We start from the raw sequence: 14,547 nt of genomic DNA, 5'->3' as shown, positions 1-14,547 counted from the left end.
GGGTTTCACCATGTTGGCCAGGCTGGTATCAAACTCCTGACATCAAGTGATCTGCCCACCTTGACTTCCCAAAGTGTTGGGATTACGGGCATGAGCCACAGTGCCCAGCCATAATTCAGGTTTGAATCAAGGATTCAAAGCAGCCTATGTCCTAAAACGAGGTTTATGACTTTGTTTGAAAAAAAGAAAACATTTTAGATTTATTAGCAGTTAGTTGAAACAACAGATTTTGTGATTTTTGTCAGGTCTTGCCAAATGCATGTCGGGTGTCAAATGTACAAGACCCTCATGTTTATGCAGATATTTGTGAGAATGCCTTTAACTGAGATCCAATCCTGTAAATAAACCCAGTCATGAATACACATGGAAATTTGCAAAATCAAATGTACAGCCTTCTTCTATCTCTCTAACCCTAAAACTTAGAATAACATAGACAATCTTTTCCTAACTCATATGTAATGTCAGGCTCATATTGGGTTTCAAAAAAAGCATAATGAAGTAAATTGGTTTTTTTCTTCTTTTTTACAAAGTGTTATTTTAAATTGGCAAGGGGTAAATATCTGTCTTCAGCTATAAATGTGAAACTAATATTTCTGCCAGTAATGATCTTCTAACTTTAAAAGCAATGTCCTTACATCATTTAATAATTACATTTCTAATAATTACATTTCTAATACAGTTCTCTAAGAACTACAGTTAAAACCAGAATAAAGTATATTCTGTGGACCAAGTTGACGGTAATTTTAAAATCCCTAACAGTTTATGGGTATATCACTTCTAAGGATACTAATACAGCATCAACCCAATTGTCCTTTATTTTGGCTCATCTAATTTACAGACATGATTTCTGAAGTTTAACAGTATTTGTAATGGCAATGTCCAAAGTGATTTTGGCTGAGTAAACTGCTATTTGTTGAACAAAAATGTAGTTGTTTGTGCAAGTTTAAACATTTCACAAGGCCAGCTGAGTTCATTTCAACCCTACTTACAAAATAATTATTGGCAAATGAAATGGGCTGAGGGGGTAGAGACAAGATCTTTTCAAGCTTCTGAGAGATTTACAAAGCCAAGTTCTTCAACTATTGAAAGTGAAATTGAAAGGTCACAGACAATTGAAAGGTACAGGTTGAAATCTCAGGATTAAAGAGTTCCAACAAGAGGAATATTTACAATGGAACAATGAGGAAAATGTTTTGTTACAGTCAGAAACATGGAAAATATGCTGTTCAAAATTGTTGGCTCTGGAATAAATAAAATCCAGACTTGGACTATTAAAAATATCAAAGTGATCCACTGTGTGCCAACTCCATTTTCTCCCGTTGTTTGTTATAAAGAAAATCCATTATTGAATATAATGCAGTTCTGGTTAAATCATCAAAGACATTTTCCATATGCAAACTGTTGTTTACCATATGCTATATATTCTTCACTAACAATTTTAATACACCTCTATCACATGGTTCCATAGGTGCAGAGTTAGACGGAAATTTTGAATTATATTTTAACCTCTTACCCAAGGTACAACCCCCCTTTGTAATAGCCATTCAGTTCATTCTGTTCAGCACCTATTATAAACAAAATTAGAGATACAAAAATACCTTCAAGATGTTCATGGCCTATTAGGTGGAAGAAAGCATCTTTGTCCAAAGGTTGCCATTAAGCCTAGACTGAAACTCTTCTATCTTGTGACAGGGAGCTCACCACAGTGCAAGGAAACCCATTCTTTCAGTGAGTAGCTCTATAATTGGGACCGTGTGTATTAAACTGGGACTGACATCAGCTGACCCTGGTTTTGCCTTCCAGAATAGTATGAGCCAAATCTACTCCATTTTTTTCAGCTGAGCTCTTCAAAGATTTTGAGAGCATTTTCCTGTGTCCTACCTAGTTTCTCCACCCCCCACCTTCATGCAGCAATCTTATTTCCCCTTATTTTCACTATCATGAAATGCTTTCCTGCCCTTAGGGATTTAAAAAATTATTTCATATCAATGGAATGAGCCTAACAGCTAAATACTCAATATTGCACTTAAAATAAAACAGACTTAAAATTATGACATTAAGAAACCAAAAGTTATAGTAATTGGATACAGTCTGGGATTATCCCTTTATAATTAGATGAGCATTGACTAACAAAAGATGTTTAGGGGGAAAAAAATGGAACAGAACACCTAAGTCTTGCCAAAACTGTATTTGAGAGGGGGGCATGATAAATCTATTATAATGAAATTCACGTGCTGTAAGACAATGACTGAACTTGATATTTAAAACTATTTAAATCTGAAAGTTTAAAAGTCACAAGATTAGTTAGGTCATGTTTCAGAAATGACTCTACAATTTAAATTTCTCACAAGCAAGTCAGGTTAATGACACCAGACTCTGCTATCTTCAATGGATAAAACAAGGGATCGACTTATATGTTAAATTTTCTTCTAGTGGTTACAGATTTGGTACCTTTATAAGCCATAACTAACAGACCCAGGATAATTTAAATCCAGGAGACTTTATTTAGCATCCAGAATGGCCCCTCCAACCCCAAATCCATGCAAGAACACAAAGCCAAGGGGTAAACTAAAAAAAAGAAGAGATTGTTTTATTGTGACATTTATGACATTGACCCCTTGTTGACAGGAATGACCGAGGGTAATCTTGGCATATTGCACATGCTGTGATGAAGGATGCACTGGTGATCCTCTGGCCACTGAGGCTGTTTCCTGGTCCTCCCAGACCTCTATGCACGCGTGGGCCAGTCACAGAAATTTCATTACCATTTGGTGTATACATTTAGCAAGTCTTTGGTCTTAATAAGCACCATTACAAACCCTCACATTAAGGGCATTATTATTCTAGTTTATAAATGTTTCAATGATAAAAAATAGCACGATTACAGTATACACACACTTAATTTACATGTAATGTATTATACTCATAACTGAGATAAGCTACTGAACTAACTTTGGTTGATTGAAATTAATGAAGTATTGGAACTGAATACTTGTAATTTGGTTTCTAAGTTGTGTAAATATTACAGTGCATTTATAAATCTAGTTTGAAAATTTACTAGCACCAAATAGGTATCATAAATGGCCAACCTAGTACTGGTATTTGGAGAAGCAAAGTTTACACATTTGCAAAAACATAGTCCATCAATTGAAAGCACATTCCTGTACGTTTGCTGGAAGGATGGCATGTCAGCATAAATGGCCAACCCCCAATGGAAATACATGTCCCAGTTTTCAAGAATCAACACATATGACAAGGTAGCTTAGCTACACACACGAGAAGCCTGAGAAAGTGGTTGTTTTGAACTAGGGTAGTCACCTGTACCTTGCTTTGGTAATACAAGAATAGTGCTTATTTATACAAATTTACTTGGTGAAAGATTGTACCTATGATATGATGATTCTGATTGGGGGAAAATATAGTTCTACCTATCTATATTTGTTTTTCTTTTAATTATTTGGTCTCTGGATGGTGAATTAATGAAGCAAAACCTGGATTTTCATCTTCAGATTATCACCCAGTTCACCACTGAGGTAGTCTTTGTCATATTTGTCTTCTAGTTGGTTAAGTTCTTTCTTTTTATAAAGTGGAGTACTACTGATTTGTAATGAATAGGTTCCAGCCACTGGCTTCTTCTTTGTGAAGTGGAGGTAGCTGATCCCTTCCTTTTGGTTGATTTTAAAGAAGCCATCTTCATTTCCAGATTCGATCAAGTATCTGTTGTGATTCGTCAGAGTTGTAAGAGCTGGAAGGAGTTCTAGGATTCGAACCTTGTTACTGACGTGGGAAATATTGAAAGCGAAGATGGCCATCTTCTCAACATCCCAACTTGCAAGACTCACATTGGCTTTTGTTTCAGATTGATCCTGGAAAGACACATGGCAATGAGTTAAATGCAATGTACATATGCCACTTAGCTGTCATGTTAAAGAAAAAAATGACTCAAATTTCACACTAATACAATTTTCTGCCTTATGCTGCATATACAATATTGAAAGCATTTTGTTTAGACCACGAATGTACTAAATTGGCACATATTTGTAATATTTGAAAATATTAACTGATGTCAGGGAGAAAAGTTGGAATCATTTGTATCTGGAGGTCTCAAAGTGTAGTCCCTGAACAAGCTGCATCAGCATCACCTGGGAATCTGTTAGAAATGCAAATTCTCGGCATCACCCCAGAACTACTGAATCAGAAACCCTGGGGATGTCTCCCAGCCATCAATTTTAACAAGACCTAGTAGGTGATTCAGATGCACGCTCAAGTTTGAGAACCACTGTTTTAATAGATTATTTTCTTTCCAAAGACTTATCTCATTTCTTAAACGACAGCAGATGGGCTGCAGCACCAATACGAAGAACCAGACTATTTCAATTTGATTCACTGACGCAAAACCATCTCCTCCTAAGGACACACCTATGAGCCTACTTCCTGACTGTGATGATCTGCTAATATTCAATGCTTTTCACCTGGCTTCTTGCTTGCCTCTCTGGGACCACATGTGCTGGATTCTATGGGCCCAGAGCCAGAGGTCTGGGTGAATATCTGTGCACTTCTGAGTTGACTGAAAGGCTGCAGCAGCCGTAGGCAAAGGAAACCAGGCTGCTTCAGCTCCACGTTATTTTTGTCTACGATCCAAGTTCCCTCACACTCCACATGGCTCTTTTCAGTACAGGAGCCTCTAGCTTTCAGAACTTGGCATCCCTATGTAGGGAGCACTATGTCACTTCGCTATTCTGCCCACTTGCTGTCCTGGATCTCAGACCTTATCCTTTCAGCAGACTTTGGGTGGGTATTTGACTTTTTTTTGGCGAGACAGAGGAAATGAGCAAGTATGTGAAAACCTTCAAATGGGCACTCCCGAAAAGCAGCAAGAAACTCCAGAAAGCCCCACGGCCTCTTGTAAAATACAGCCTAGAGCTCAGGGAATGTCTGGTTTCTCCCTGGGGAGCTTTTTCACACTTTGGAGGAAACCACAGGAATCTGGAAGGACTTTCCACTATAGGAGACATCAGGAGAAACTACCTTCTGACCCACCTCGATATTGGAGGCATCAGTTTCGTTTGTGCTTCTCCGTTTCCTGCCCCGTTTGGGGTAGCCATTGATCTTACACTCGTAACAAGCCTCTGGGGAGAGCGAATTGTCATCCATTTCACCACTGACAGGTGGCTCTGGGTTTCCTCGGCCCATGCCCATTCCAGAAACACAGTGCCTGCAGCAGAAGGGGAGCATAGATGTTTTTAATTAGAATGGGAAGACAAGGTAGGTGGTGCAAGAGTTCTGGTGAAGCCTGCTCCCTGCACTTGTGAGATACAGCCCTTGCTTGTCCGCTGGAGGATCAGCTAGTTCGGAGAACTACATTGAGGTCCTCTGTTTGGCCTCTAATTCCCAGTTCCCTGAATGTATTGATTTCTTTCTACTGCCTTTCGAGACCCTGTCTTGCATATTTATTTATCTCTTCATTTCCAAACCTAACATGGAAAGCATTTTTCAGTACTTATACTGGGGAGGAGACATGGAGTGGAAACAAGAGAATAGTCGATGAGGGAGGCCATGTAACTTGGGAGGCTAAATAACAATGGCTTCTTTTTATGAAACAGGCTCCATGGGAGTGAGTGAGGTGTGAGACATCACTGTTGGGTTTCTTGCATTCCTCCACTTCCATCATTATTCTTCCTCACTCAAGCTTTGGAGCAATTGCTCCTATTCCTTGACGTGTCACTTTTGCTGATGCTACTGAGGATAAGAAGAAAGCCCAGGTGATAATGAAGGTTAATTTAATAATAAACTATGATGATATGCAGTATATAAAATGCATGCATCAGAGCTTGCCCAACTGTGGGAAACTGTTTCAAGTCATTCAAAACCACTAGGGCCACTGGCTGTGACTCATGTGAAGATGGATAAACAAATCCATGCCCAAGAGAGAACTCGTTCAGCTGTTTTTCTTTGCCTTTCAGTTATCAAAGCCAAGTTATGGAGGGAGGCTCGAATGTTTCACAAGTACCTTGTTTTGTTATTCTGCTTACTATTTCAGAGGCCACTTGGAATGTGTATTTATCAAGCTCCTCTTTCCAAATGTGTTGAAACATTCTAATGGTCCTTAAAAGAATCTTTATTTGGGGGCAGAGTCCACTCTAGTGATTCAGAGGGGCCAAAACTGTTTTAAATGGGTAGATTTCTAACAATGGGTCATAATGTAGACCAAAGATTATTTATCTGTTTTTCTGTAGTAGCTGATTTGCTCTTTAGAACTCATTTTCCTATATACCCTCAGGATTCAAAATATGTTGCCAATAAACAGAATATCTGTTGTATTTCAAAGCAATTTATAGGTTCCTACTGTTTCCCCTAAACTTGCCAGAGTCCAATACACTTCCTTTCCTCTTTATCTTGCAACATGAAATATGTAGAAACAATACAATGGATGAACTGATAAATGCTCAGCCTGTGGGTGTGTGCGCATGCGTATACATTCACACAATGATTACATTATTCGGAGGTAAACTGCAAATTTGCAGGCTTTGGTTCCTTTCTCAGAACTCCTTTCCAGTATTTTCATATCCCGGGAGCACCACTTATAAGAAGTGTGACTACAAAATCCCACTGGCCAAAAGCCAGTTTAGAGTGTCACAATTTTTGCTGGGAAAAAATGGTTCTGGCATTAAACTATAAAGAATGAGTCTACTGAGAGCCAGACACAAACATCTGGGAATTTGTGTCCGATTGCTGGCATTCCGTGTGCTTCCCACGAAACATTCTTCTACCTACCCAGATCCAAAATGAATCACTTGATGTTTGTATGTCAAGAAATCAAAGACTGCTACATTAATAATTTGGTGTAAGTGTGGATGTGTGTGGGGGTGTGTGTGTACATGCATGTGGGGGAGTACATAATGTGTACATATATTTAATGTCTATGTGTTCCTAATTAAAAAATTAAAATGTGCACTTCCTCCCAGGATAGCTAAAACTAGGCGGACACCCGAGTCCAGATTAATTCAGCAGGAAAAAAGATTCAAACTTTGAAAACTTAACACTAAACTTTTAAATCAGTGAGTAAACTAAAAATAGGCCTTCCCTGCCCCAACTCTTACACAGACATACCTATAATTTAGTGAAGTGTTTTTTTTTTGTTCGTTTGTTTTTTGTTTTGTTTTGTTTTACCAGGAAAATACAGTAAGTGTTTCAATTCTCATGCCCAATGCACCTTTGGTAATATTTAATGTACATTCAAGTCTGAAATGTAAAATATAATTTAAAACCTAAATGATCTCCAACCCAAAGGGATGTCTTTGACTTATCCTAACAGGAGCTAGATACAAAGGCATTTTAAGTCCAGATAGAATCCTCCCTGCCCCAGGAGAAGAGAGGATCAGTCGTGTCCAGGGTGAGCCCAGTTCTGTCATGAGTTGGCAGAGGTGTATTTACAGAGAGACAAATCACTTCCCAACAAGACATGAAGATCAAGAGAATGAGATAGAGAAATCATATAGCGAGATATTTACAATGTAGTTTCATTACTCTGTTTGATGTTTCCAGAAATCCAGATGCTTCCTTTCAAATAAAATAACCTAAAACTTTTGCCAAGCTAACTGGAATTAATTTTAGGATTACAAAAAGCATGGTTCTCCTCTGCTAGGACAGGTAATGTTGAGTTCAGTAGACTTAATTATATTACGAATGACAGAATCTCCAACCACGACCAGGAAGAGCAGTGCTTACCCTTGGCCTATGCGGAAGTAACCAGGTGGACAGCCACACAGGTAACCGCCCTCAGTGTTGGAACAGCCATAGCTGCAGGGGGCCTGCGAAGAGCCACATTCATTGATGTCTTGGCATCCTCCACTGAACTGTTCATACTGGAAGCCGGCGGGACACATGCACTTGTAGCTCCCCAGGGTGTTGTGACAGGAGGCTCCTCCGCAGATGTGAGCGCTGAGGCATTCGTTTTCATCTGTGGGGCAAAGAAGAAGCGGCATGTGTGGCAGCAGCCAGAGATTTCTATTGAGGACATTGGATCTGGCCACTCGCTGCCGGCCAGCTGGCCCTCAGCTAGGCTCTCAGGAAGGGAAGACAGGCAGAGGTGGCTGGGTGGGGAGAGCAACAGCAGAGGAAGATGCGGGCATGGATGTGGCTTTTTGCTATGTTGTGAGTAAACATGGAAGATGAAGTCAAATGCACCAGGCAGAGGGCATTAGAGGATGGCATTCTGAGGACTAGCAGACTCCAGTTCTCATCAGAAGTCAACACTGGTATCTTCTCCATGTAAACATCCAGTCACGAACCAACATGGTGCTGGTCCGTAGCTAGGATTTAGGGTTCAAGGTGGGAGGGAATGAATCTTGCAGTTCTCTGTGCCCTGGCTTCACAAGTGCCCAGCAAGGAGACAAATATCTCAAAAGCAGAGACCAACCATTTTCCCACAGGATGCTTTCCCTGTCCGCCTATTTCAGGATGTGCCGATCTGGCAAGGGCTGATATCCTGCCCCAAGTGTCTGCCCCATTTGGACTTCCTTTTCAAAAATCTGCAAAAGCCCCCAGGTACTTGTTCTGGGAGATGAATAATGCCTTCTGGTATGTCTGCTCCCATCACTGAATCGGCCCCCTCCTTATTCAAACCAGCCTCCTGCCCAGAGTGTCTGAGCCCTGTCTAAAACTAAGTGTGGCTGGAAGAGAATCGGTGCAGACTTCACGAGCAGTAATTGGGGAAAACCCACAAGAGAGACAGAAGCTGCAGGACTGGCTACCCACAGGGACCTGCCAAGTCTGATGCTAGGAAGCAGGAAAAAGAAATCTGACTTAAAAAAATCAACTAGAAGGGAGAAAACCATGAGTTTCTCATTATTTCTGATTTATAATTTTTGGAAGTCTCTAATATATTTTTGTAGACCTGCCTTTGCAGGGCAGGTTGGAAACTTGCTGGTAAGACGTTTCTTAACTGCCATAGCCCATTTTCAGGCGTACGTTTATTTGAATGTAGATAGACTGGCCTTCTCTTAGTGAATACCCAATTCCTATGGAAGCGAGGAAGGGGAAGCAAATGAATGTTTATTAGATACCTGTTTTATGATAGATAGGATACAGGCATTGCCCATTCATTTCCTTAGCTTTCCTAACAATCCTGAAAAAGCGGTATATTCTCTGTTTTACAGCTGAAGAAAGTGAGGCTCAGAAAGCTCTTCCAAGATGTCACAGCCAGCAGCAGCGGGGCAGAAATTCACAGCCAGGTCTGTTGGACTGCAAAGGCCATCCGTGTGCTTTCCTTTATACTACAGTGCCTCTCAAGAGATGCTCCACATTTAAGCTGGTGCTTCCTTTCTCCTGTAATACGTTTACCTTCTTTGCTAAGGCAGATTCGTTTATAAAGAAAAACACTGTTTCTCAAAAAATCTATTTTTTCTTTTTTTTTTAAATTAGAAAACAGGTGGATAAAAGTGGTGGGGAAGGATGCTCACTTGTATATATTTAGTATATATTCATATTTCCTTCCTGCCTGCCTTCCTTCTTTCCCTCCTTCCATGCCTACTTCCCTCCTACCTTCTTTCCTTCTCTCCTTCCCTCCCTCCCTCCCTCCCTCCTTTCCTTCCTTCCTTCCTTCCTTCCTTCCTTCCTTCCTTCCTTCTCTTTCCCTCCTTCTTTCTCTCTTTCCCTCCTTCCCTTCAGCTACAGGTCTTTGACTTTAACTTTGCCTGTCTGAAGATGTTTTATATCCAAAGACCTTCAAGTCTCCACCTAACGTCACTTGGGCACCAGGCCTCTTAAAATAGAAATAACCATTTTCTCTTTCTCATTCTTCCCTTTCTCTTTCTGTGTTCAACACATTGTCTGCGTTATTTCTCCTTATTTTAAATTGAGGATGAAGTGTGCAATAGAGAGCAACAGAAACCACTGGCACCAAGCTCCATGTCAAACAAAGAATGAAGATCCAAGCATATTTACTTCAGTGGAGAGAACACCCCTGGGCTGATGTCTTCTTGCTCCTCCATGTCCATCCTCCACCCTCTCCACCTGCTCGTGGCTCCACGTGGCTGATCTGTGGAGCAGGAGCAAGCTCTGCTCCCCTGTTCCCCACTTTTGGTTGGCCTCAGCCATCTGTTTCTTGCTGGGACCCTGACTAATAAAACCTGCAGGGCGTGGGTATATGAGGGGGAAGACTTGTCATTCTTAGAGTTATTCTGTGTCTTTTCCTCCAAAGAGCAGAAGTAGGACCAATGGTGAGAAATTAGAGGCAGGAGAAATGATTTTTTTTATACCAAAAAAAGACATTTCTAAGTATTAAAAGCTGTCTACACATAGATTGGGCTATCTTGGGAGACAGTGAGCGCCCTTTAAGGCGGTATTTCAGCCAAACTGGGATAAGCAAGGAAGTTAGAGAAGGATTTACATATTAGGAAAGAGGGAAGGCTAGATCTAAGGTTCTTTTTAACTTTGAGCATCTATCTGTGTTACTACAACGATCAAGAGTTCTCCCCCTCCCCTTCACATTCTTTTACATTTTATTTTACATTTTCTTCCCTCCCTGAGAATTTAATAAAGTTTAAATTAAACTTGCTTATCTAGGTTGGAGAGGTAGGATGGAGTAGAGCGCAGATTAAAATAAGAAATTGGCAAATATTCAGTGTTTACATTTTAAAAAACAGCATGTTTGTGCACTTGCCCTTTGTATCAATATACAAACACCACGATTTGGTTAACATGTCTTGCACTCTTCCTGACCTTTTTCATCCTCTGCACTCTGCAGCAAATGACTCCACAAGGAATTTTTTTTACACTCCAAAATATTTGTTTTATTCTTCCAGTTGGTACTTAGATTGGCGAGGGTTTTGTTTGTTTTATAAAAAGAGACAATTTGAGTTTTATCAAAATAGCATTAAAGTCTGAAAACCACTCCTTAAAAGTGGATTGAAACCCACTGCTCTGTCCTCTAAAATCAAAGATTTCAGCATCCAGATTGCACTGTTCATGTTAGCTGTGGCCTTAAGGGAGTACCGATAGGAAAATTCACAAATGCAGGATGGGCTTTCTTTTACTCACTTTCTTTAGAGGAAAATGGGTTAACTCTGTCTATCTGCAAGCTAAATTTTTGAAATTTACTTCTAGAAAGCAATGAAATCGGTGGCCTCCTTACCCCAAAGAGTGAACTTCCAGCCACCTGGGAGTGAAGATCCAGGAAGGGCTGGTCTAAGAGATCTGCTCTGTTTCCTGTCGTTCTGGGGAAGCTATTTTAGCCCAAGGCAATGCTCATTCTAGATAACTCTAATTCTCAAGATTTATGAGGGCAATTTGGCAGTTGGAGGCATTAAGAACCCCAAACTTCTTCTGACTTCTAAATCAACTTATTTTTTTAGAGTGTCCAGCCAGGAGATGATCTTCACAAGACTAGAGCAGAATCTCCAAGACACTAGTGCCTGGCCTGGTCGCCTCTACTATCCTCAGACTGATGGTAGGAGGAGGAGGAGAAGGTACAGGAGCGACATACCTTTCCTCTCTTATGTTTTTTCACTTAGCTCCAGCATTATTAAAAGGACCTAAATAGGCTGGGTGCGGTGGCTCACGCCTGTAATCCCAGCACTTTGGGAGGCTGAGGTGGGTGGATCATGAGGTCAGGAGATCGAGACCATCCTGGCTAACACGGTGAAACCCTGTCTCTACTAAAAATACAAAAAATTAGCTGGGCGTGGTGGCGAGTGCAGTCCCAGCTGCTCAGGAGGCTGAGGCAGGAGAATGGCGTGAACCCGGGAGGCGGAGCTTGCAGTTAGCCAAGATTGCACCACTGCACTACAGCCTGGGCGATAGAGCGAGACTCTGTCTCAAAAAAAAAAAAAAAAAAAAAAAAAAAAGGCTCATAAACGGGGTACTGGATCAACAAAGTTCACTCTGGAAGTTCTGTGAACAATGTCAGAAACTGGTGATTAACATCAAAGACCTCCCTGAGCTGCTAATGAACAAAGACATTTTGATTAAAACCAGATAGCTAGCCAGAGACTTGCGCAGTCTAAACTCCTATAGCACAGGGGTCACTTTAGTCAACCCGATGTGCCACTGCAAAGCTGTCCTGTGTAGAATCAAACTAGATGACTGAGATGATTTTGATAAATGAAAACACACCAAATATGTCTTCATCTGCACGAAAGTGAACCATTGCAATGCAGAGCCTGCACCCAGGAAGCATTAATTCTTTGAGTTTTTGCTAAGGAGGGCTCTACCGAATAGTGTAGTGGCAACCAGAACAGTTTACCAAAGCACCAAGCTTGCAGTGGCACTCCACAGACACTTATTGAATGAACAAAAACAAGTGAATGTGATACTTGAAAGGCAGCTCTAATCAGAAAGTTAAGAGTTATGGATTCTAGTTCCAAGCATGTCACTAAATAACTGGGCAAGGACATACTACCTTCCCTTTCTGGACTTCTAGGTCCTTATCTGTAAAACAACGTGCCTGAGCTAAACGGCTTCTGGTATCCCTCCAAACTCACAATGTTTTGATTCTGTGATGTGCATTAAGAGTTATTTTCCCATGACATTGTAGAATCAAAGATGACATCATTTCAATTTAATGAGAGAGTCTGTAGATCTCCCTTAATTATCAAAAGAACTTAGCAATCTTGAAAAAAAAAAAAAGAAAAAAGAAAAACCCTTGCTGTGTCTCCTGCTTGCCCTCTATTCCAAAATGTGTAGAGCTGAACAGAACTACTTTGGCATCTTCAGGCCAAAAGTCACTCAAAATAGCCTCTGGCTGGCTGATATTTTTCAGTCATAAGTAAGATTTTTTGACCCCTGATGTTAACATAACTCAAGTGTGGGCTGATGACTAGTGGTGCAGTAGGAGGGTGGAGGATACTGGGCTTCAAGAAATTCTGGGGGCATTTCATTTCAGACGCTCTCAAAGTATCCTTGATTACGATTTTTTTTTCTTAGTTTGCTGTTTTGCAAAGACTGTTACTTCCCTTGGGTTTCAACCAGGTTAGGGCAATTTTAAATGAGTATCTGTTGCTTCAATAACACATTTACAGCTTCAGAAAGAAAGCAGTGTTTTGCTTCATAGGAGCTGATAGCCATGCATCTTGAGAGTGAGGAAAAGTTACTTGCCAACACACTGGTTCCACTGGTAGTGCTGGAGGTAGCCCTGGGGGCAGCTGCACCTATAGCCCCCGATGATGTTCTGGCAGCCGTGCTGGCAGCGGTGGTTACCCTCGCACTCGTCCACGTCTGAAAAAGAAGCAGAGCCACCATGACGCCAACTCAACATCTCTCTCTGAAGCCACACAGATTCTAATAAGAAATCTGGCCCCTACACATCCTACACATTATTCTACCACCAAAAAATTCAAGAATATCTCTTCTGGAACTGCTGCTAAGTCCAAGGAGAAAAACATTCAGAGAGCCCTGGCAAAGTCTACAAATAAAAATGATCAGGAAATTAGTGCAAAGTCCAAGGCACTCTCCGGGACAGCTCTGTAAGTTATAAGTTAGTTGTGTTTGCTGTTTTTTTTTTTTTTTTGGTGCCACAAATAGAAACCAAAATGTGTCAAAGCCACAATCAACTCCTAAAAATACCATTTAAACTTTTGATTAAACGTCATCAGAAGAGCTATTCCTCATATGTTTAGTCCACATGGGAGAAATCCCTTTATGGCTCTGGACCAAGTGACCAGAAAATTAATGAATCAAAGTCAAGAGTCTGCCTATTTTTCTTGACTGAGTTATTCCCCATTAGGTTAAATTAAAAACGGAGCAGAAAAGGTCTTGAAATACTTAGGAAAGGCATGTGTGTTAGACACAAGCATGAGACAAAACATGAATCTCTAAGATACAGGACCTGTGTACACTGTTTTAGCTGGGTGCCCCCCTGGGCTCAGATCTGCTATCTCACAGAGGCTGATGATGAAGGTGCCGATAGCCACGCTTGCCACCACCACAAGGATTTACCAGCTGGATCGCAGCTGCGGTCTCCACCCACCTTCACAGCTGGAGCCGGTTTGATCAAGTGAGAATCCCCGCTGGCATTCACAGGTGAAGCTTCCAGGAGTGTTCTGGCAAATGCCCTTAGACCCGCACAGATTGATGTCAGAGGTGCATTCATTGTTATCTATGAGAAGCAGTGGGGGCAAAGACGGGTTAAAATTCCCCAAAGCTCTCTTTGTGTCGTTTAAAAGAAAGTTAGAAGGATGACTCAGAAAAGACCAAATAAAGCCAACAACTCTTCACATACATGTACAGGTGTGCTCACACATACACACACTCATATATTTCTTTGAGCTTTTGTTTTCTTATCCTAACAGCAGAGGAAATAGAAAATAATCCCTTAAAAGAATTGCTACATTCCATGTAGGATTTTTCCTCTCCTACTCACCAATGCAGGCTGTATGGTGTTGGGTAAATCCGGGAGGACATTTGCATGTGAAGCCACCAATGGTGTTAACACACAGGAACTGGCAGTTGTGTTGCTTGGTTGCACACTCATCAAGATCTATCACAAAATGCAAGATAGGCATTTGAGTCAAGTCAGCAAAACAGGATCAGGGAAGCTGCCCCATGAAG

The 14,547-nt window shown here is 41.0% G+C and overlaps 1 protein-coding gene across 1 annotated transcript in view; it reads right to left on the bottom strand.

The window, feature by feature from the left end:
* Positions 1 to 797: 797 nt before the first annotated feature.
* Positions 798 to 14,547, bottom strand: part of FBN1 (fibrillin 1) — a 247,051-nt gene continuing 233,301 nt past the window's right edge. The window contains exons 60-65 of the mRNA XM_017872776.1: positions 14,360 to 14,476; positions 13,967 to 14,095; positions 13,096 to 13,215; positions 7,729 to 7,960; positions 5,041 to 5,215; positions 798 to 3,866 (exon numbers count right to left, since the gene is read on the bottom strand). Coding sequence (XP_017728265.1) covers positions 3,477 to 3,866; positions 5,041 to 5,215; positions 7,729 to 7,960; positions 13,096 to 13,215; positions 13,967 to 14,095; positions 14,360 to 14,476 — 1,163 coding nt within the window. The 3' untranslated portion in view covers positions 798 to 3,476. The remainder of the gene's footprint in view (positions 3,867 to 5,040; positions 5,216 to 7,728; positions 7,961 to 13,095; positions 13,216 to 13,966; positions 14,096 to 14,359; positions 14,477 to 14,547) is intronic.

Source organism: Rhinopithecus bieti, unplaced genomic scaffold (assembly GCF_001698545.2).
Source record: "Rhinopithecus bieti isolate Rb0 unplaced genomic scaffold, ASM169854v2 scaffold_6945, whole genome shotgun sequence".
Lineage (NCBI taxonomy): Eukaryota > Metazoa > Chordata > Mammalia > Primates > Cercopithecidae > Rhinopithecus > Rhinopithecus bieti.
The sequence above is the reverse complement of the archived record's forward strand: the minus strand, read 5'-3'. Positions and strand labels throughout refer to the sequence as shown.